Here is a 23,745-nt window from a genome sequence, read left to right as displayed (position 1 = left end):
GCTTAAGTGGTCTGGAGTGCAGCCCAGGCATACTTTTTTTTTTTTTTTTTTTTTTTTTTTTAAAGCATGCCAGGTGATTCTAATGTGCTGCTAAGTTTAGATGTTCAAACTAACTAGGACCTCAGCATGCACGTTTATTTGATATGCCTGGGATAAACGAGAAACAGGTATCATTTGAACTGAATAATAACTATTTTGTCTTAATTTTTTTGGTAAGAAAAAACCTCCCAAATTAGATTGTCTGCTAGTAAAACCTGTCTCATTATATTTTAAATTGCATTTAGTTAATATATAATGAAATAGTGCATGAAAGAGCAGTGATAATTCAATTACTTTCAATTTCTGTTACTTTCTATTTTTTCCTTTTCTAATTCAGTTTTGGTTGATTTTTTTTCTTTTTTTTGAGCTACAGAGTACTCTGGTACTTTTTCACCAAAATGCCACTACAGCTTAGGATAGTGACTGTATACTGGCAGGAGAAGAGGAGGTAAAATGGGGCAAGGAGGGTAGAGATGGCCGGGATTATCTGTTCCAGATCACTAGTTTCATACCTAAAATATCTAAGTTACATGTGTACTAAAATAATTGTGAGAATACTGCATTTTGCCACATTTTAGTTTAGTTTTAATATATTAAAAAGTTCTTCAAAACTAGAAAATACCTTTGCGACAGCAAAAATGAACCTGGAGATTATTATACTAAGTGAAGTAAGCCAGTCAGAGAAAGACAAATATCATAAGACTTCAAATATCACTTATATGTATAATTTAATGAACAGAATAAACTGAGGAACAAAATAGGTCCAGAGACATGGAAGTATGGAACAGACTGGCAGATCTTAGAGGGAAGGGGAGAGATTAACCAAATAATTTATATGAATATATGTAGCCCATGAACACAAACAGTAGTGCTGTGAAAGCCTGGGGTAGGGTGGGAACCAGGTTGAGTGGGGAAGGGGGTAAGTGGGGGACATCCATAACATTCTTGACAATAAAAACCCCCACTATATATAGAAAGTAAGTCATTTATTCAAAAACACTTATTTTGTATCAAGTACTGGTGATACAGCAGTTAAAGTCTTTGCTTTCCTAGAGCTCATGGTTTAGTGGGAAGAGATGTATTACACCCTCCCCCTCCCCGACACACACAATGTTAGGTGGTAATAAATACCATAAGAAATTAGAACTGGAATAGAGACAGACTCACAGATAAAGAGCAGGCTGACAGCTGTGGGGGGTGGGTGGAGGGATTGAGCAAAAAACAACTCATGGACAGGGACAGCAGTGGTAATTGGGGGAGAAGGAGGTAGGTGGAAATGGAGGAGGGATTGGGAGGGGATAAATGGTGATGGCAATAAATAAATAAATGTATAAATAGCTATTTAAAAACAACAGAATAGTGAGGAGGTCAGGCTTAATGTTTTGTCAGGTGAATGTGGCTGAGAAAGTGAGGAAAAGAAAGTTTATTATGATAATGATCAGAGCTGGATACGGTGGAAAGCTAGTGTCAGGTAAGGACATAAAACAGTGTTGGTCAATGAATTGGGGGTCAGAATGATTGGAGTTTGGGGATTGGAATGGCCAGGTGAGCAGTGCTCTAGACAGAGATTAGGTGTGACCATGGGAAGAAGGTGCTTGACATGAGGCTGAAGATAAGATCAATGGAGGTGAGCCTAAAGGAACAGAGAGACCAGTACCTTAGGAGGATCTTCTTTGTGGGTATTGAAATTAACAACATGGTTGTAAAACAGTGATTGGAGTGCTAAAATCTTCACAAAATTATGATCTTCAGAACACTGCAACAAAGAGTGAAATAACACTTTTTAGAGCTCATTAACAGCTTCAAAAAAGCAGGGAGTTAGGTAGAAGGGAGGTATAATGTCAATAAGGAGTAAGCAATACCCAACCCATTTCCAAGACAGAAATAGGTGCTGTGTGAGTGGAAAACAGCCACCCCTGAGAAGGCTGCGGTTGCCATTTTGAGCAAGAAGTGGGTGGGGGATGGAAAAAGCTCTTTAGGGATTTCTGGTCACTAGTGAGGGTGACCTAGAGGTCTTACGCTTCTTCTGAGGTCTGAAGTAAAAAGGGATGCAAAGCATGATAAAGTTCTGTGTTTTCTGCAGGGGGGGTCAAAATTCAGTTCTAACCATTCCCTACTTCTCAGATGTTGAGAATCTGTCTTGCAAGGAGCATGATGCACTCCTTTGCGGAGTGTGTGTGTGGGGGGGGTGGTGTGGGGGTGGGGGTGTGTGTGGGAATGTGGGGGTTGCGGGGAGGGGGTAGACTGCTATGATTTCCTGTGTCACAGCAGCCAAATATCTCAAACCCACTTTGTTCACTGTGAGTCTGTCTTGACCATAGACCTAGTCATATGGTCATTCATTCAGGGGCTAATATATTTTCCCACATATACATATATATTACTTTTGTTCTATTGAATGTAAGTTGCATATATCCTACCCTTCTACCTCTTACTATTTTGTTTATTTCTAGGAACAGTGATAATTCTCTTTTATAACAGCAATGAAAGTTACCAAGTTGATAATTTCACATTGATACTTTTATCTGATCTACAATATATATTTCAGTATAACCAGTTGTTCTTACAATGTTCTTTAAAACTCTTTTTTTAAAAAAATATATTTTATTGATTTTTTGCAGAGAGGGAAGGGAGAGGGATAGAGAGTTAGAAACATCGATCAGCTGCCCCCTGCACACCCCCTACTGGGGATGTGCCCGCAACTAAGGTACATGCCCTTGACTGGAATCGAACCTGGGACCCTTCAGTCCCCAGGCCAACACTCTATCCACTGAAGCCAAACTAGTTAGGGCTTACAATTTTTTTTTTTTTTTTTTAAATATATTTTATTGATCTTTTACAGAGAGAAAGGGAGAAAGATAGAGAGTTAGAAACATCGATGGGAGAGAAGCATCGATCAGCTGCCTTCTGCACGCTCCCTACTGGGGATGTGCCCGCAACCAAGGTACATGCCCTTGACCGGAATCGAACCCGGGACCCTTCAGTCCGCAGGCCGACGCTTTATCCACTGAGCCAAACCGGTTAGGGCTACAATGTTCTTTAGAGCAATATTTTTTCCAGTCCAGGATTCTATATTGTATTTAGTTGCCATGTAAACATTTATCTTGAATGGACTATTGGTCTTAAAATCTTAAGTGTTGAATTTTTGTTCTTTTCACAGCTAAACCAGGTGGACAGGTGAAATGTCAGTATATTTCTGCGGTGGATAAAGTTATATTTGTGGATGACTATGCAGTAGGATGTAGAAAGGACCTTAATGGAATCCTGTTGTTAGACACTGCTCTGCAAACTCCAGTTTCAAAGCAGGATGATGTGGTTCAGCTTGAATTACCTGTTACAGAGGTAAGTTAAAATAAGTATCAATATATTTTTCTGCTTAATGTAACCTCAGACCTATTAGCTGTTAAATGAAATTGGGTTGTTGTCTAATAAGAACAAAGAATTAACTTACTGATCACAACTTTATTTAAATATTTGTTTTTCCTCTGCATAATTAATGCTTGTTGAAGTGGTATTTAAGTGTGAACTATATAGATTAAACCACTGTAAGAGAGACCTCAAAATACAATGCCTTAAACAGGATAATTTCTTTACAGTAACAGTACAGGGCTAAGTGTAGAGGCATCTTTGCTTACCTCAATTCTTATAGCTTTCATCTTGTGAGTGTAAGACAACTGTTCTAAGTGTCATTATTTCCTAGTCATAGTGACAAGAAGGACAAAGGCCAGGAGAGCACAGTGTGACACGACTTTCCAACCTTACTTTTCTTCCACCTTTCCTGTGTTTTTCTCTTTCCCTCCTCCCTCTCTGTCTCCTTCTCCTTTCTTCTTGAGCTCTTTCACGAAGTCTATTACATATGCCTTTTTCATATTTACCCCTTTGGCCAGAATTTAGTCACATGCCATATCAGGCTAAGAAATTCGGGAAAGATGTTTTTTTTTTTTTTTTTTAAGCATTCTTTTTTTTTTTTTTTTAAATATATTTTTATTGATATTTTACAGAGAGGAAGGGAGAGGGATAGAGAGCTAGAAACATCGATGAGAGAGAAACATCGATCAGCAGCCTCCTGCACACCCCCCACTGGGGATGTGCCCGCAACCAAGGTACATGCCCTTGATCGGAATCGAACCCGGGACCCTTCAGTCCGCAGGCCGACGCTCTATCCACTGAGCCAAACCGGTTTCGGCAAGATGTTTATTTTTTTAAAAATTTTTATTTCTTTTTACTTTTTTAAAATTTATTTTTATTTATTTATTATATATTTATTTTTAAAATAAATCTTTATTGTTCAGATTATTACAGTTGTTCCTCCCCCCCCCCTCAGCTCCCCTCCACCCGGTTCCCACCTCACCCCATGTCCTTACTCCCCCGCCTCCAACCCCCCTCGTCCTCATCCATAGGTGTATGATTTTAGTCCAGTCTCTTCCCGCCCCCCCCCACCCCTTTCCCCCCAAGGATTGTTAGTCCACTCCCTTTCTATGCCCCTGATTCTATTATATTCACCAGTTTATTCTGTTCATCAGATTTTTTATTCACTAGATTTTTAGATTCACTTGTTGATAGATATGTATTTGTTGTTCATAATTTTTATCTTTACCTTTTTCTTCTTCTTCCTCTTAAAGAATACCTTTCAGCATTTCATATAATACTGGTTTGGTGGTGATGAACTCCTTTAGCTTTGTCTTATCTGTGAAGCTCTTTATCTGACCTTCAATTCTGAATGACAGCTTTGCTGGGTAGAGGCCCCTGGGTCTCAGTGCCCGTCGATAATCGCTGCAAGCACCTCTGAGAGAAAGATGCCCTCTTGTTTCGCCCGCTGCCAGACAGTCCAGTTTTACCCCATATGAGTCTGGGTCCATAGAGTCTTGCCCGGAACTGGAGTTCAATGCAGTCGGGAGCGTCTGTCTCCTTCCTCCTTTAGAAAGCCAGCTGCGCACTCAGCCTCCCGTGCATTCAGCAGTCAGTCCTCTCTGCGCTCACACGTGCGCGCCTTCAGACCTCTGCCTTCCGCAGCTCCCGAGTCTCAGTGTGCTTTCTTTTTCCTGACAGTCCAGATTCCCCCTGCATGAGTCTGGTTTCCCAGTGTCTCGCCCAGGACTGGAGTTCAGTGCAGTCGGGAGTTTCCTTCTCCCTCCCGCTTTAGAAAGCCAGCCGAGCACTCAGCCTCCCGTGCACACAGCCGCATGTCCTCTCCACGTGCGAGCCCCCATACCACAGCCTTTTGTAGCTCCTCTGAGTCGCAATGTGCTTTCCTCTTTTCTTCTAGTTGTAGAATTTCCACTCAGCCAGCTTTCCTGTGGTTCTCGATGGTGTCCATTTTGTCTTTTAGTTGTAGTTTTGATATTGTTGTGCGAGGCAGCAGTTTAGGTGTTTACCTATGCCGCCATCTTGGTTTCTCCCTCTGTATATTATTCTTTATTTCAGTCAGTGTATGTTTAATTTCTAGTTGGTCCTTTTTCATATCCTCGAGGGTCTCACTAAATTTATCGGCGGTTTCTAGAAAATTCTCGAAAAACCTTATAACTGTGGTTTTGAATTCTATATCTTCCATTTCTGTCATTTGTGACTTGTTTCTTTGTCTCTGCATTTTCATTGCTTCCCTGAGTTGATAGAGTGGCTTTGTGTGCTAGGTGTCCTATAGGGCCCAGTGGCTCAGCCTCCCTAGTTACCTGAGGTGGACACTCTTGGTGCACCCCTTTGTGGGCTGTGTGCACAGTCTTGTAAGCCTTGATTGTTGTTGGTATCATTGGGAGGAATTGACCTCCAGGCCAATTGGCTGTGAGGATCAGCTGTGTATATGATGGGAGAACTTCTGTGCTGGAGACACCCTTATGAGGCAAGACTTGCTTCAGTGGGGCTTTGGTGCTCACTGAGTCTGCCCCCTGAGTGTGTCCCTTATGGATCTGAGGAGTTGTAATCTGGTTGGTCCCACTCTGACCACTGGGTACACTGGCTCTTGGATCTCCAAGGAGGTGCTAATTTAGACTCTGCCTGAGGCCACCCAGCAGGAGCTATGGAGAGATCTTCAGATTCCTCCTCTTTGTTTGGGTTTTGGAGGTGCCCAGATGAGGCCCAGCTGTGAAGCAATGCAAGCTGCTGTGGGGCCTTGGGCCTTCTTTTGGATGTTCTGGTTCTCTCTGACTCAGCTGCAGTTTGTTAGGTAATTTTAGATTTCAAAGGACCAGGCCGAAACCGGTTTGGCTCAGTGGATAGAGCGTCAGCCTGCGGACTGAAAGGTCCCAGGTTCGATTCCGGTCAAGAACACGTACCTTGGTTGTGGGCATATCCCCAGTAGGAGGTGTGCAGGAGGCAGCTGATTGATGTTTCTCTCTCATCGATGTTTCTGACTCTGTATCCCTCTCCCTTCCTCTCTGTAAAATATCAATAAAATATATTTTTTTAAAAAAAGGACCAGGCCATTCATATGAAAAGCCTCTGCACACAGCTTGGGTGGGGCGGGGTCTCAGGGCAGAGCAAACAGCAATGGCTTCCTGTCAACCGTGCCCTAAGAAGCCCCTGGGTCTCAGTGTCTCTCGTAATCACTGCATGCACCTCTGAGAGAAAGCTGCCCTCGAGTTCCGCCTGATGCCAGACAGTCCAGTTTCTCCCTGTATGAGTCTTAGTCCCCAGAGTCTTGCCTGGAACTGGAGTTCAGAGCAGTCGGGAGCTTGTGTCTCCCTCCCGATTGAGAAAGACAGCTGCGTACTCATTTGCCAGCCCTCTCCGCGAGTGCGCCTCCGTACCTCTGCACTTTACTTTCGCACCTCCTCTCCTCTTCTGAGTCTCAGTGTGATTTTCTCTTTCCTTCTAGTTGTAGAATTTCCACTCAGCCAGCCTTCAGTGGTTCTGGATGATGTCCGTTTTGTCTTTTAGTTGTAGTTTTTTTTTTTTTTTTTTTAAATAAATCTTTATTCAGATTATTACAATTATTTCTCCTTTTTCCCCCCATAGCTCCCCTCCACCCATTTCCCACCCCACCTTCTGCCCTTACCTCCCCCCACTGTCCTCATCCATAGGTGTATGATTTTTGTCCATTCTCTTCATGAACCCCCCATACCCCTTTCCCCCTGAGAATTATCAGTCCACTCCCTTTCTATGCCCCTGATTCTATTATATTCACCAGATTATTCTGTTCCTCAGGTTTTTAATTCACTTGATTTTTAGGTTCGCTTGTTGATAGATATGTATTTGTTGTTCATAATTTTTCTCTTTACTTTTTTCTTCTTCCTCTTCTTTAAGAATACCTTTCAGCATTTCATATAATACTGGTTTGGTGGTGATGAACTCCTTTAGCTTTTTCTTATCTGTGAAGCTCTTTATCTTTCCTTCAATTCTGAATGATAGCTTTGCTGGGTAGAGTAATCTTGGTTGTAGGTTCTTGCTATTCATCACATTGAAAATTTCTTGCCACTCCCGTCTGGCCTGCATAGTTTCTGTTGAGAAGTCAGCTGACAGTCGTATGGGTGCTCCCTTGTAGGTAATTAACTGTTTTTCTCTTGCTGCTTTTAATATTCTCTCTTTGTCTTTTGCTCTTGGCATTTTAATTATAATGTGTCTGGTGTGGTCCTCTTTGGATTCCTTTTGTTTGGGGTTCTGTGGGCTTCCTGGACTTGTAAGTCTATTTCTTTCACCAGGTGGGGGAAGTTTTCGGTCATTATTTCTTCAAATAGGTTTTCAGTATCTTGCTCTCTCTCTTCTTCTGGCACCCCCATAATTCTGATGTTGGTACGCTTGAAGTTGTCCCAGAGTCTTCTTACATTATCTTCAACTTTTTGGATTTTTTTTTTGCTTTTTGCTTTTTCGGTTGAGTGTTTTTTGCTTCTTTGTATTTCAATTCTTTCACTTGATTCTTGTGTTCCTCTAGTCTGTTTTTAGGTCTCTGTATAATATTTTTTATTTCAGTCAGTGTATGTTTAATTTCTAGTTGGTCCTTTTTCATATCTTCGAGGGTCTCGTTATATTTATCGGCCTTTTCTAGGATATTCTTAAAAAGTCTTATAACCGTGGTTTTGAATTCTATATCCAGTCGTTTGTTTTTCTCCATTTCTTTTGTTTGTGATCTGATTCTTTGACCCCGCATTTTCACTGATTCCCTGAGTTGGTAAGGTAGATATTTATGCTAGGTTTCCAATATGGCCCAGTGGGTCTGCTTCCCCAGTTAACCTGAGGTGGACACTCTTGGTGCACCCCTTTGTGGACTGTGTGTACAGCCTTGTTGTAATTAAGTCTTGATTGTTGTTGGTATCACTGGGAAGAATTGACCTCCGGGCCAGTTGGCTGTAAGGATCAGCTGTGTCTATGCTGGGAGAAGTTCGGTGCTGGAGACAGCCTTATAGGATTAGACTTGCCAAATTGCAATAGCCTCTGTGCTCAGCTTGGATGGGGTGGAGTCTCAGTCTTGGCTTCCTGTCAGCCTTGCCCTTGCGCGCATGTGCGCTTTCAGTCCTCCGCCTTCCCCAGCTCGAGTCTCTGCCTGAGAGTCCAGACTCCCCCCGTAAGAGCGTGGGTCCCCAGAGGTTCGCCCGGAACTGGGGTTCAGTGCAGTCAGAACTGGGGTTCAGTGCGGTCGGAGGCTTCCTTCCCCCTTCCGCCAGAGAAAGTCAGCCAGGCTCTCAGCCGCCCTTCCTCTCTGCGCGCACAAAGCCCCTTTGCCGTACCTCCAATTCTCTGTGAGCTTTTCTCTTTGCTTCTAGTTGTAGAATTTTCACTCAGCCAGCTTTCCTGTGGTTCTGGATGGTGTCCGTTCTGTCTTTTGGTTGTAGTTTTGAAGTGGTTGTGCGAGGCAGCAATTTCAGGTGTTTACCTATGCCGCCATCTTGGTTTCTCTCTCTTTTTTTTAAGTATTAAAAAAGGGGAGGTTTAAATATTAATGGACAACCAGTAAGGAATATGCTATGTATCGTATCGCTTAACAATTCCAATATAGAATTTCAGCTATATGCATTTTTCTATAGTGTTACTATTAATTACTTAATTTGTAAATGTATCCAATTTAAACTTTTAAAAATTTTTTTATTTTATTTATTTACATATTATTGATTTCAGTGAGGAGAGGAGAGAGAAATAGAAACATCAATGGGCATGTGACCTTGACCGGAATTGAACCTGGGACCCTTCAGTCCACAGGTCGACGCTTTATCCACTGAGCCAAACCAGCTAGGGCTTAAAGTTTTTTGTGTGCATTGATGTTCATGTCATGTAATTTAAAAATAACTTTAAAAAATTTTTGTAATTTAAATGATCTTAAATAGAATATAAAAGATTATAATACTGTGCTCAATAAAAAAAGATATTATTTCTGTTTTTCTTTTTTTTTTAAATTGATTTAAGAGAGGAAGGGAGAGGGAGAAATAGAAACACCAATGATGAGAAAGAATCATTGATCGGCTGCCTCCTGCATGCCCCCTACTGGGGATTGAGCCTGCAACTCAGGGATGTTCCCTGACCAGGAATTGAACTGTGACCTCCTGTTTCATAGGTCGAGGCTCAACCACTTAGCCACACCAGCCAGGCAGTATAGTATACTTTCTATTTAGGACATGAGAACTGTAAATGTGTTAGGTGTTTTTATTCTTACTAGGTGGCATTTAAAAAAAATCAACATATATCCACTTAGATTTCACACTTAGTGTCATAGCACAGTCTTCTATTATATGTTTTTTTTCCTTCTGTTATATTTTAATACTGAAATGATGTGGCTGGAAGTTAGAATTCTGAATACAGAATAGCTATCTTTTATTAGAATATTTGGATATGGGGGCATGTCTCAAATCTTTGAACAGAGAATTAATTAGTTCTACTTGTTTTGAACGTTTTTTCCCTCCTAATTTAAGGACTTTAGATCAAGTGATATCTTGATAAAGCTGATGCCTTAATAAAGGATTTATAATATATTTACAATGGAAGATGGCATTATACTGTTCAAGTTTAAAAAAAACACACTACAGAAACACAATAGAATATTTGAATATTTATATGAAATAGACCCCTAGTCAGTATTTTTCCAACTACACTGACTGAAATGCTAGGTCTTTTTATCACCTCCTGGACCTTGCTGGCTCTTGACATTTATTGCTGGATTCCTCTCTTTTTACCTAAATAATTACAACTCTGTTATTCACATAATATATTATTTGTAGACCATCCAACACTCCTGGCATCCTTTACTGCACCACATTAGTTTGTCGCTCTCTTGACCAAAGTATGGGGTCCTATGTTTGGTTGGATCAGAGTGGATGTATTCTTTTCCATATATTAACCGTATATTTCTGTTAAGGTAGTTCATATTGAATATATGCATACCAATTCACAGGGCTTTTTAAAATATATCATGGTAACTTAGTGAATGAATGCCTTCTCTGATAGTTTTGCATAGTCTGAATATTTAAAATTCTTTGAAGGACTAGATATTGATGTCTTCAGAATTTTACCTCTATTATTTTTGTTCATGGTTTTAGTTTGCCAAGTTTTTTTGTTTGTTTTAACTTGCTTTGGTTTATGATAGCTTCTGTGTATTGAAACTTTTCCTGTGTGGTAATACACTGAATTCATATAATTTAATTTTGCAGTTGCCCTTTCAAATCATTTAAGTTCGTTAAGAAAAGTAAAAGTTAGGCAAGCTTCGGTATAGTAACTGTTAGAATCGTTACAAATTAAATTATTTGAATGAGAATTTGAACTTAACATTTTTTGTTTAATTTTCTGTGTTCATCTTTTTCATTTAGGCACAGCAGCTCTTATCAGCATGTTTAGAAAAGATAGATATTTCCAGTACAGAGGGTTATGATTTGTTCATCACACAGCTTAAAGATGGTTTAAAAAATACATCTCATGAGACTGCAGCAAACCACAAAGTTGCTAAGGTAAGAAAATAAAAATAATATTTTGGAGTTTAATAGAAAAAAAACCTTCATACTTTCACTTTTCTTTTTTTTTGTTTTCTATACTTTTCTGTCCTCCCTTTACCCCGATCAGCATAGATTCTAGATTTTTCTCTTTTTAAAACAATGTGCTTATAAGTCATCTTAAAATTGAGACTGTTTTTACTTAAGTTTGACTTCAGTTTGTGGGAACTGTTTTGGTGACTGTGTTACTAAAGCTTCTGTGCTTGATGAGCTTCTATTGGTCAAGAGGCTGGTGAAAGAGACCTTATCAGGTTATCAGCTTCGATGAGAAATGGAATATGTCTTAGGATATGGGACAACCATTTTGGGTTTTCTTTGTAATTAAAAAAAAATTTTTTTTTGCATGATTAGGATGTCTGTGGGAGATGGTGCTTTGACTTAAATCCGTGGGTATATTTCATTAATTTTTTTGTTTTTTTTTTTAAAAGATCTTTTTAAGTTATAATTGTAATACATGTAAAATGTCTATACTGAAGAATATAACATAGAAGGTAAAAGCCATTTTCCTAAAAATAACTTTTACATTTATAAATTTTTTCTCTCATGTACAATTGTAATTATTTGAAAATACTGTGATATACTATCTTAGTCTGTTTGGGCTGTTATACCAGAATACCACTGACTGGGTAGCTTATAAACAAGTTTATTGCTCACAGTAGTGGAGGCAGGGAAGTCCAAGTCAGTCCTACCTGGTTCATAGCTGGTGCCTTCTCACTGTGTCCTCATGCAGTGGAAAGGGCAAGGGATCTCTCTGGAGCCTTTTTTGTAAAGACACTAATTCTATTAATGAGGGATCAAAGGCCCTACCTACTAATACTGTCATTTTTGGGGGTTAGGATTTTAACAGATGAATTTTGGGAGTATGGGGGATACAAACATTCCGACTGTAGCATATAGCTTTCTGTGTTTTTTAACTTAAGAATGTATCTTTAATATTTTTTCTTATAAGTCCCCATGGATTATATTTTCATGTTGTTTATAATGTTTACATTGAATTTTATTTTCTAGATTTACAATGATTTTATTAACCCATATTCCAGTGATAGGACATTTTATATAGCAAAACAGAAACCATACTATACATTCAAACAGAGAATGTATTGTAAGGAATTGATTTAACATGTGTTTGAGAACTGAAAAAGTGAACAGGAAATGCTGAATTGACACATACATGATACCTACAGGAAGCAGCTCTCACGTAATCGGGAGAAACAAGAGGTTAGGTTTGCCGCACTCTACAAACTTAGAGAAAGGGCCCTGTGGCTCTGGGACCCAGATTTCTGAAGAGGAGTTGCTGCGCAGCTGATACTGTGGAGCTTGAAGCTTGTGAAATTGAGACCTATCTCTGAAGAGAGGTGCTGCTAGGCTGATGTTAGTACCTCTGTTGCAGCTCTGAGGGACCTCTATGAGACTAGTTCTGGGAATCCTAAGAAAACAAAACAAAAAACTGCTGCTGCCAGGTCTTTGGTTGAAACAACCCTAACAGCAATGACAAGAAATAGCAAGGCGCAAGTTTTTCTCCCCTTACCATGCTTTCCAATTTCCATATCGTGTTCCTTTTGTCAGAAACCATCAGCCAGAAAACTGGTTGGCAAAGAAGAAATATAGTTTGTAGAGGCCCAGACCCAACATGACAGAGAAGAGAACTAAAGGATGGGTTTGGTGCTTAGAGACAGTAGTTTAATAACAGGCACAGCTTACCCTTTTGCCTACTCAGCATCTCCGTACACACAATCTATATGTATTTGAACAAAAATATTATGCTTTTACTTAACAATGGGAACTATTTCTTTTTACAAATGAAGAATCTCTTTCCCCATTCCCCAGAAAGGAGAGAAGCTTTCAACAGAATTTTATTCATCCCTAGATAATATTAACTACACCTAAAATTTAGTTACAGTCTCAAATGTTTAGGTAACAGAACTCCGCTACCTAAAGACTAAATTAGCTATAGCTAAAAATTCTTACATAAAATAATAAGTCTTTATATGTGTATCTATGTGTGTCTGTATCTAAATGCGGGGTGGGGAACCTTTTTTTTTTGACAAGGGCCATTTGGATAATTGTAACGTCATTCTCAGGCCATTCAAAATTATCAACTTAAAAATTAGCCTGCTATATTTGGTCAAACATTTAATTAATTCACCCGTAATGCCTTGGCAAGGCCAAATGATTTCTTGCGCCTTGCAGCAGGCCGGGTGTTTCTCACCCCTGAAAATCATCCATCCATTTATCCATTCATCAATTATGTAATAAGGGAAGAAAATATGCATAGCTGCTCTATCCCTCAATTTTATAATGGTGAAGAGGACATTTATAACCTTCAAGTACTTATTCCATATTCTTTTTGTCCTGAGCCAGTACCTCATCTGGTCAGATGTCTTTACATGGTGGAGTGACACAAATCTTAACTCTTGCAGGATTGAAATCCTCAGTGGTGCTGTGTAATCATCCATTCACTTTTACTAGTGGACATAGGACTTAAGGGCATCCTAGAAAATCTCCTGGATTTTAACTAAGTTCTTGCCCCTGTTATTTAGCAACAATCCAATATCCCTTGTTTGTCAGTCTGACTAGTAATCATACCAACCAGAAGAATAACCTCCTTTTTTTGCCCGATGTTTGGTAGCAGTGTCATCATGTAACTCAGTGGAACAAATATTGTATCCTGGTGGAACCTTCTTCCCTAGGGACATAAGATTTCCAGAGCATAAATCTTAAAAGTTTGAGAATTGGTTAAGTATAATACTGACCCTGCTCAGGAGAAACTGTATCATATTTTTGGTTGATTCAAAGAATAATCCTGTAAGGTACAACTCCAACCTTTCAAGCATGTCCCCAGTGCACAGTGACTGTAGTGAATACACAGATGCCTTTGGGGAAGACTTGGAATATGATTTTCAGTGTAGAGTTGAGGCATTGTTGTAGGATTCTTTGTCAAGAGGATTTAGCCTCCCTTTCAACCAAGAGGCTCTGGATGTATGAACAGTTTAGGTCTAGAAACAAAGTAAGAGGCTTTCATTCTCTCTCTTATACATTTTTATTTTATTTAATTAAAATTTTTTTTTAGATTGGTTGTAGAGAGAGAAACATCAATTTGTTGTTCCACTTATTTATGCATTCATTGGTTGTGGGGATCAAACATGCAACCTTGGTGTATTGGGACGATGCTCTAACCAACTGAGCTACCCAATCAGGGCCTCTCTGTTGTTTTTTTAAATATATTTTATTGATTTTTTACAGAGAGGAAGGGAGAGGGATAGAGAGTTAGAAACATCGATGAGAGAGAAACATCGATCAGCTGCCTCCTGCACACTCCCTACCGGGGATGTGCCTGCAACCAAGGTACATGCCCTTGACTGGAATCGAACCTGGGACCCCTCAGTCCGCAGGCCGACGCTCTATCCACTGAGCCGAACCGGTTAAGGCTGTTTTTTGTTTTTTTATAGTTTAGCAATTCAAATTATATTTCTGGACACAAGTTTTCCAGTTATCTAGATAAGTAATACTTTAAGTAGGATGTCTAGAGTATATTAGAGAGTGGAAACCATAGGTGAGCGGGGACAGGATATAAAGATGAAATTACTTTATAGATTTCTGGGAGAATAATGCTTATCATAAAAGTCTAACTTTTTAATTAATTATTTTAATATTAAAATATTATGGCTAATATTTATTGAATACCTACTTTGTTAAACACTGTACCAATTCTCACAAGAACATTATATGAATAAGTATTTGTTTTTCCCCATTTCACATAAGCAGGAATCAGAAGTTAATTTGAGCAGGGTACCATTATTGATGGTGAAGTTGGGCTTGGAATCCAAGTCTGTGTGACTATACATCTATTTTTTAGTTACTTTTGCTGGATTATGATGACAACAACAATAAATGCATAAGAATATGCTAAGCCAAAGTAATTTCTCCACTACCTTAGTAATAATAAATTGTACAAATATTTTTTATTTTTTAATCCTCACCTGAGGATATTTTTCCATTGATTTTTAGAGAGAGTGGAACAGAGAGGGAAAGACAGAGAAATAGCGATGTGAAAGACACACAAAGATTAGTTGCTTCCTGCATGAGCCCCGACCAGGGCCGGGAAGGAGCCTGCAACCTCGATATGTGCCCTTGACCAGAATCGAACCTGGAACTCTTTAGTTCGCAGGCCAATGCACTATTCTCTGAGCCAAATTGGCCAGGGCTACAGCTATATTCTTATGAATTGAGATGAATGGAGATATTTGAGTGCCTACTTTGTGCTTAACATTGTATATGTGCTGGAGGAATATAAAAAATTACAGATGATTTTTTTCTTAATTGTGGATGGGATATGTGAGAAGGTGTACCATCTGGTTCTTAACTGTCTTTTTGAGGGTGACTAATTGAGATTTCACTTTTTATGTAATTGCAAGTTTCTGCTTTAACTGATGAATTAATGGAGTAAACTGACAAGACTGATAAATAGTTATTACATTATGGTTTTGGTTAAAACTGATGAGTACGTTTTCCTTTGCTTACACTCCCCATTTTCTTTCAGTGGGCCACAGTTACATTTCATCTTCCTCATCATGTGTTAAAGTCCATTGCCAGTGCCATTGTGAATGAACTCAAGAAAATAAATCAAAATGTTGCTGCCTTACCTGTGGCGTCTTCAGTGATGGACAGATTGTCTTACCTCTTACCTAGTGCACGTCCAGAACTTGGAGTGGGGCCAGGCCGTTCTGTGGACAGGTATAACTTTGCTTATAAAGAGATATGACATTGAAATTAAATTGGTTCATTTTTGAATTAACCAAGAACAACTGTAAATTTGATTATGATTAAAAAATTTTCACAAGTTTTTGAAAACCATTTAGATGGTCATTTCTATCAAAATACTGAAGTGGCCCTAGCTGGTTTTGCTCAGTGGATAGAGCGTCGGCCTGTGAACTGAAGGGTCCCAGGTTCAATTCCGGTCAAGGGCACATGCCCAGGTTTTGGGCTCGATCCATAGTGTGGGCGTGCAGGACGCAGCAAATCAATGATTCTTTCTCATCATAGATGTTTCCAGCTCTCTCTTCCTTTCCCTTCCTCTCTGGAAAAAAAAAAATACTCAAGTGAAGTAAACTACCACTTGAATTGTTATTTATTTTGGTACCTAGAAGGTATTTAAAGGGCTCGTAAAACTATATTTTGAAACTTAAAAATATAATTACTTACTATATAAGAATTATTTTTCTTGTTGAAATTTTGTGACCTTTGAGATAAATTTTTAAAAATTGATTTTAGAGAGAGAGAGGAAGGGAAGGGAGAGAGAGAGAGAAAGAGAAACAAACATCGAATTGGTGTTCCACTTATTTAGACATTCATTAGTTGATTCTTGTATGTTCCCGGCCTGGGGATGGAACCCGAAACCTTGGAGTTTTGGGACAACGTTCTAACCAACTCAACTACCTGGCCAGGGCCTTTGAAATAAATTTTGATAAAAAACCATGCCGGAATCTGACTATAAGAGCTATATATTATTTTTTATTGAAAATAATGAAAACTATTTTAAAAAATTAATTAGGACAATTTTGAATTAAGATTTTTGTGCTGCCTGCCCTCGATTTAAAGAATATTATAGCCTGGTCAGTGTGGCTCAGTGGTTGAGCGTTGACCTATGACCAGGATGTCACGGTTCAATTCCTGGTCAGGGGACATGCCCTGGTTGCAGGATGTATCCCCAGTGTGGGGCATGCAACAGGCAGCCGATCAATGATTCGCTCTTCATCATTGATGTTTCTATCTCTCTCTCTCCCCCCCTTTCTCTCTGAAATCAATTAAAAAAAAATAGAGTATTATAAAAATCATACCTCAACCATTATTTTCTTTAATAAAGATTTATTGGGGTTCCGCTATGTGTCAGACTAATTGAAAAGCTAGTAATGCATTCATTTAAAAACATAAATAAATTGTTATTTGAAGTAACATCAGATTCTCATTAAAAGCACTAAAATATGAAAATGCTATACTGAAATATTGAATTTAACTTTTGATTTAGGTTCACATTTGCCTTCACATACAGCATGTTATGTTTTTACATTTTATTGGCTGTGAATTGTAACTTTTATGCTCTTTTTTTTTTTATATATATATATTTTATTGATTTTTTACAGAGAGGAAGGGAGAGGGATAGAGTTAGAAACATCAATGAGAGAGAAACATGGATCAGTTGCCTCCTGCACACCTCCTACTGGGGAAGTGCCTGCAACCCAGGTACATGCCCTTGACCGGAATCGAACCTGGGACCTTTCAGTCTGCAGGCCGACGCTCTATCCACTGAGCCAAACTGGTCAGGGCTTTTATGCTCTTTTTTGAAGTACATTTAGAAATAGTACATACTAATGTTAGCAAAGGCACTACTGAATGAATTAACTTTTAACTTTTTTTTATCTTAAGTATGGCTTTTATATTAGTTTGCAGTACTTACTAGTTTATCTCAGTAAACTGAGATTTTGCTTAATCAGTTGCTTTTTAAAAGTGATTTTATTCTATAAATAACTTCTATTGGTTGTATTAAAATTTGCAAAGAATTTTTATTTATTTATTTTTATTTTATATATATTTTTATTAAGGTATTATATGTGTACATATCTTAACCATTGCCCCCCCCCACCTCTCATACATGCCCTCACCCCCCAATGTTTTGCATCCGTTGGTTACTCTTATATGCATGCATATAAGTCCTTCGGTTGATGCAAAGAATTTTTATATTCTACTAGAAGCCTGGTGCACCAGTTCGTGCACAGGTGGGGTCTTTTGCCCAGTCCCAATGGGGGTTGATTGTGGGGACCTCATGAAGGCTCCAGGGCGTGTCTGGCCCTCTCGCCAAGTCCCAAGTGGCTGGACCCCAGCAGCAAGCTAACCTACTGGTCGGAGCGTCTGCCCACTGGTGGTCAGTGAAAGTCATAGCAACTGGTCGAGCGGTTGACCAAACAGTCGACCCATCAATCAGACACTTAGCATATTACACTTTTATTATATAGGATAGTAATATTGTTATCTCTGCCTTTTGGGCAAAATGTAGAAATATATTTAAAATATATTTTATTTCAGAGAGAAAGGGAGAGGGAGAGAGATAATAACATCAATGATGAGAGAGAATCATTGATTGGCTGTCTCCTGCACACTCCCCACTGGGGATCAGCTTGCAACCTGGGCATGTTCCCTTGACTAGAATCGAACCCGGGACCCTTCTTCAGTCCACAGGCCGACGCTCTGTCCACTGAGTCAAACCGATTAGGGCGAAACTGTCATTTTTAATGTGATAACTATAGGTGATATGTGCTGTGGCTGTCCTTAAAATATTCTTTGGAATGTCTTGGTGGGGGGGAGGGAAGGTGTACTTAGAATAAATGTTTCTTGTCTGGGATCTATACCTATCTTGAAAAGATTATAAAACAGCCACTCATAGCTATTTTCATTGCAAACAATAGCAGGGTTTCTAAAGAAAGCAGTGTAAACTGTGGTAAATATTTTATTTTAGGAGATGCATTGATTAGATAGAATATTCAGTGTTTCTGGAGTTGTTAATGTCTCAAAATATTAATTGTGATTTAGTCTGTGTTTGTTTCATTACAAGTGAATATAGGGACCTTATTAGGACCTTGATGAACTTAGATCTGTTGGAGGTTTGAATTAGGTTCGGGTAGATGTTATTGCTGTTCTGTTTGGTAGTATAACTAAGGAGACAGCTTTCCAAGACTGACACAGGTCTTGAAGACTTATATAGCCTGTAAAGGATAAGGCTTTTCTAACTCAATGGTGTGTTTTCTTTTCAAACCAGAATGCTGCAGTCTTTTTTGCAGCTAGGGTTCAGGATCATGGAGAAGGGCTATGCGTAAATGGATTTAGATTAGACATGAAATATAAATTTGGGAGGCATAGGGGAGCCAGGGGAGGCTCCACTTTCTAGTGAAGTGGGCTCTCCAAATCTCAAGACCCAGGGCTTTTTATTCACACATTTTGTCCTTTAGCAAAGCAGATATACGTATCAAAGGTAAGGTTTGGTAAACAGTAAAGGACCATCAGGTTGGGGTAATTGCCTTCAACTGTTCCAGCAGCAGGTAATAACATGCAGATTTTCAGCCCTCCTGAATATGTCCATTCAACCTTTTGAGGACTTCTCGCATCTATTATGACCTGCTGGACTTAGCCTCCAGCACCAGAACACAACTATGAGTTAAACCTAAAATCACTAGCAATATTATAGTAGATTGTGTACTAATTTAAGGAAAAATTATTTTTCTGATCTCATTGTGATGACCTTTACCACTTTCTCTCTCTACCCCCCCCCCCCCCCCCCCCGTTATCAGTTACTCATTAATGTTACTCATTAAGGTTACCAGTTCATTCTTACTTGAAGCTATTTAGACTTTTTCTAATTTTGGTATGATCCTTTAAAGAAATACTTTAATGTTCTCTGTGTTACAGGTTCACACTCAATGAGCTCACATATTTAAATATGAAAACATATGGAGATTTCTCTTTTTTATAATTCCATGGAGAGTACAACTTTCCTGGAAAAGGATTTCTCTGAAAGAATAAAAAATTTCCCTCTACTTAAAAAATATTAAATTAGAAAATATTTTCTTAATATGGATGAGATAAAACTACTGTTCCTTTGATTGTAATTTTACCCACTTATACAAAACTTGGCAAATGATGAAGGCATACGACTCTCTGCCTCTACATTTCCAGATTTTGTGTTCTTGGCTTGGTAATTATGTAACATTGATTAATTAAATCTATCCCTGGAATTGTTTATAATTTGTGGCTATTAATCAGGCTTATTTTTTCCCACCGTATTTAAGAGAAATTCCTTAAAAGTGATTATTTTTAGTTTAAAATACAAATTTGAAAGTGGTTATTACACTATTACAAATCTTTGTTGATAATCTAGTAAAGTTTTTTCATTAGTGTGAAATAGGAGTGTCACTATTATTTGATGCTTAACTTTGATTACATAAAGTATGTTTACTTTTAGATCATTAATGTATAGTGAAGCTAACAGACGGGAGACATTCACATCATGGCCTCATGTAGGCTATAGATGGGCACAACCAGATCCCATGGCTCAAGCTGGATTCTATCATCAGGTAAAAAATATAATAAAAAAAACTCAGTTTTTTTGTTTTATTTTGTTTTTATTAATTAATTAATTAATTAATTTATGTTTAATTTAATAAATCTTTATTGTTCAGATTATTACAATTGTTTCTCCTTTTTCCCCCATAGCTCCCCTCCACCCGGTTCTCACCCCACCCTCTGCCCTTACCTACCCCCCACTGTCCTCATCCATAGGTGTACGATTTTTGTCCAGTCTCTTCCCACACCCTCTATACCCCTTTCCCCCTGAGAATTATCAGTTCACTGAATAAATTAGAGGGAAGGTAAGAAAAAATGGGTTTAGATAGGAAAAAATATACTACTTATACTGAGTACAGTGTAGACTGGCTTGCCATTGTTTTACCCCTGCTAAAGAATCTAAGATAACATTTATATGTAAGTTTTTCATTAAACTTGCTTATTTAATTTTAGAATTTTACAAAACTTTGAAATGCATTGAAGTTACTATCACGAAGAATTTGCAGTGATTATTCCTTAGTTCTCTTGAAGTGTTTCTGAATATGTTAACTAAAATTCAGAATGTTATATATATTTGAATATTTTATTTAAAGTTTTTCAGATTTTTAGTTAGAATCATTTGGAGACCGGCTAATATTAGAATCACTTGAATTATTTTCTTAAATTAAGGATTAAATATGGACCATTTTTCCTAACTTTTTATCTTCTTACTAGAGGCCCGGTGCACGAAATTCATGCACTTGGAAGGGGGTGGTCCCTCAGCCTGGCATGCACCCTCTTGCAGTCCGGGAGCCCTAGGGCCGTGGTCGGCAAACTATGGCTCGCGAGCCACATGCGGCTCTTTGGCCCCTTGAGTGTGACTCTTCCACAAAATACCACGGCCTGGGCGAGTCTATTTTGAATAAGTGGCGTTAGAAGAAGTTTAAGTTTAAAAAATTTGGCTCTCAAAAGAAATTTCAATTGTTGTACTGTTGATATTTGGCTCTGTTGACTAATGAGTTTGCTGACCACTGCCCTAGGGGGATGTCTGACCGGGGAGCAGGCCTAAGCTGTCAGTTGGACATCCTTACCACTACTGTGGAGGCAAGAGAGGCTCCTGCTTCCGCCTCAGTGGTCGCCAGCCGTGATCCCAGCTTCTGGCTGAGTGGTGCTTCCACTGTGGAAGCTCACTGACCACTAGGGATCAGCTCCTGCATTGAGTGTCTGCCATCTGGTGGTCAGTGTGCGTCATAGTGACCAGTTGTTCTGCCATCGGGTTGAAACTGGCTCTCTGACATCCCAGTTGTCCCGGATTGCGAGAGGGCGCAGGCCAGGCCGAGGGACCCCATCGGTGCACGATCAGGGCTGGGAAAGGACACAGGAGATTGACCAGCCGGGGAGGGACTGCAGGAGGGCTCCAGGGCTTGTCTGGCCCATCTTGCTCAGTCCCGATAGGCTGGAACCCAGCAGCAAGCTAGCCTACCGGTTGGAGCATCTGTCCCCTGGTGGTCATTGTGTCATAGTGACTGGTCATCCGCTTAACTGTCTGCCCCTGGTGGTCAGTGCACATCATAGCGAGTGGTTGAGCGGCCTTGGCATATTATTAGCATATTATGCTTTGATTGGACGACTGGACACTTAGCAGATCAGGCTTTTATTAAATAAGATTTGGTGTCGTTTTCTAAAATAGTCTCTGAGAAGGGGTAACTTGATATTTTTCCTATTGAATTATTCATTGTATTACTTCTTTGCCAAGAGGTAAAATCATAGGTTTTCTAGAATCTTCTGTCTATATTAAGGGTTGATTATTTTTAATCTTGTAAAATATATAATAAATTTACACCTTGTAGACACAGTGTTAATTAGAATAAGTGATAAAAATAATAACATTGGTTTTTAGAGGTATGTTTCAGTTCAGGTTTTGTTATTTATATGTAGGATGTAGTCCTATGTGTCTTGAAGAATATTATACTTGGTTCACTAGTTTGCATTTTATTTTTACTTGCCCTTGTACGGTTGTATGGGATTCAGTTTATAATAATAAACCTGTTAGTTATTTTTTTTCTATACTTAACTATATTTCAAATACTTTAGTAATATAATCAGTAGTATAACTCATATACATAAAAGCCCAGCAACCATTATGGCGGAATTACCAGAACAACCCATTGGTTTGACCATCGGTGCACTGACCACCAGGGGGCAGACGTGCAATGCAGGAGCTGCCCCCTGGTGGTCAGTGCGCTCCCACAGTGGGAGTGCCGCTCAGTCAGAAGCTGGGCTCATGGCGAGTGCAGTGGCGGTGGTGGGAGCCTTTCTTGCCTCTGTGGCAGCGCTAAGGATCGGCGAGCCAAGTGGTAAGGATCAAGCAGGCGGGTGGTAAAGAGTGGTGAGCCGAGTGGTAAGGAGCGAGCAGGCGGGTGGTTAGTGAGGGGTCCCGGATTGTGAGAGCATACCTGGGCTGAGGGACCCCCCGCCCCATGCACTAATTGTGTGCATTGGGCCTCTAATTTTTTTATAATAATAAAAGTGTAATATGCTAATTAGACCAGTTGTTCTTCTGGACAAAGCTGGGGCTGTGAGGGAAGCCCAGGTCCTGGTGCCTGCCGGTTGCCAGAGGGAAGCTGGTTCTGGCAGCTGGGGGAAGGAAGGCTTACTCTTGCACGAATTTCATGCATCGAGCTTCTAATCCAGCCGTGGGCAAACTACGGCCCGCCTGCCGGATCCGCCCGTTCGGCTATTCTATCCGGCCTGCGGAGCCGAAAGAGCGGAGGGTTCTCTTGCTCTCCCCTCCGCTCCTTTACTTTGAATTTATATTAGTTCACACAAACACTCCATCCATGCTTTTGTTCCGCCCTCCGGTCCAGTTTAAGAACCCATTGTGGCCCTCGAGTCAAAAAGTTTGCCCACCCCTGTTCTAATCAGTAATAAATCTGAGGTCATCTGTGTGTTTCTATGTTTGATTTAGTGGCCATTTTCTGATGAAACACAATTTTTCAAATAAAGCAGCAAGTTTATAAACATTTAGGGATTCAGTATATTGCTTGAACCTAATAGTGGAGGCTAATTTTCTTTTTTCAATAAAGAATTTACCTAAATTTATAAACTTAGAAGTTTTTATTAAAAAGTTATTTTAATGTTGATTAACCTTGTCTGTCTTCTTTATAAATTTGCAGCCTGCCTCATCTGGAGATGATAGAGCCATGTGTTTTACTTGTAGTGTATGCCTCGTTTGTTGGGAACCTACTGATGAACCTTGGTGAGTCTTGATTATTCTGGACATAAAGCTAAATTAATCCTATATATTGAACTGCGTCCAGTACCGCCAGGGGGTGAACCTGAGGAGGGGCGGTGAAGGATTAAAGAAAACAGACAAGAGAATACACTTGGAACCAGGTTGGATCACTGTGCCTAGATGAGGAAACAGTGACACAGTCTGTAAGCCGAAGCTTTATTTTATAGTCAGATCACACAAAGCAAAACAAGGGCAAGATGTTTACAATGTTCTTGCGATTTTTAAATCATCTTTTCTGAACTCTATCAACTTCGTTTAGGCAGCACTTGCTGCTCCTCCCCAGCAGCCCACATCCCTTAGCTACCTAGGACTGCAGGGTTGGACTATAAGGTCAAGCTTACAATCATAGCTTTTTGGCTATAATTGTGCTGGGAGGGGTTTGCCCTCTAAGCTGGGACTTGTATGTGGCTTTGCCAC

The 23,745-nt window shown here is 39.5% G+C and overlaps 1 protein-coding gene across 7 annotated transcripts in view; it reads left to right on the top strand.

Annotated features, from left to right (window-relative positions):
* The window catches only part of BIRC6 (baculoviral IAP repeat containing 6), a 194,526-nt gene that overhangs the window by 12,134 nt on the left and 158,647 nt on the right, over positions 1-23,745 (top strand). For all 7 annotated transcript variants that reach the window (XR_013961518.1, XM_080686115.1, XM_080686117.1 and 4 more), the window contains exons 2-6: positions 3,200-3,381; positions 10,764-10,901; positions 15,484-15,677; positions 19,954-20,065; positions 23,210-23,292. Coding sequence is in view for 6 of the 7 variants with exons in the window: in XM_080686115.1 (XP_080542241.1) it covers positions 3,200-3,381; positions 10,764-10,901; positions 15,484-15,677; positions 19,954-20,065; positions 23,210-23,292 (709 nt within the window). In the remaining variant the exon portion in view is untranslated. The remainder of the gene's footprint in view (positions 1-3,199; positions 3,382-10,763; positions 10,902-15,483; positions 15,678-19,953; positions 20,066-23,209; positions 23,293-23,745) is intronic.

Source organism: Plecotus auritus (genome assembly GCF_963455305.1).
Source record: "Plecotus auritus genome assembly, chromosome: 8".
NCBI classification, from domain to species: Eukaryota; Metazoa; Chordata; class Mammalia; order Chiroptera; family Vespertilionidae; genus Plecotus; species Plecotus auritus.
The sequence above is the reverse complement of the archived record's forward strand: the minus strand, read 5'-3'. Positions and strand labels throughout refer to the sequence as shown.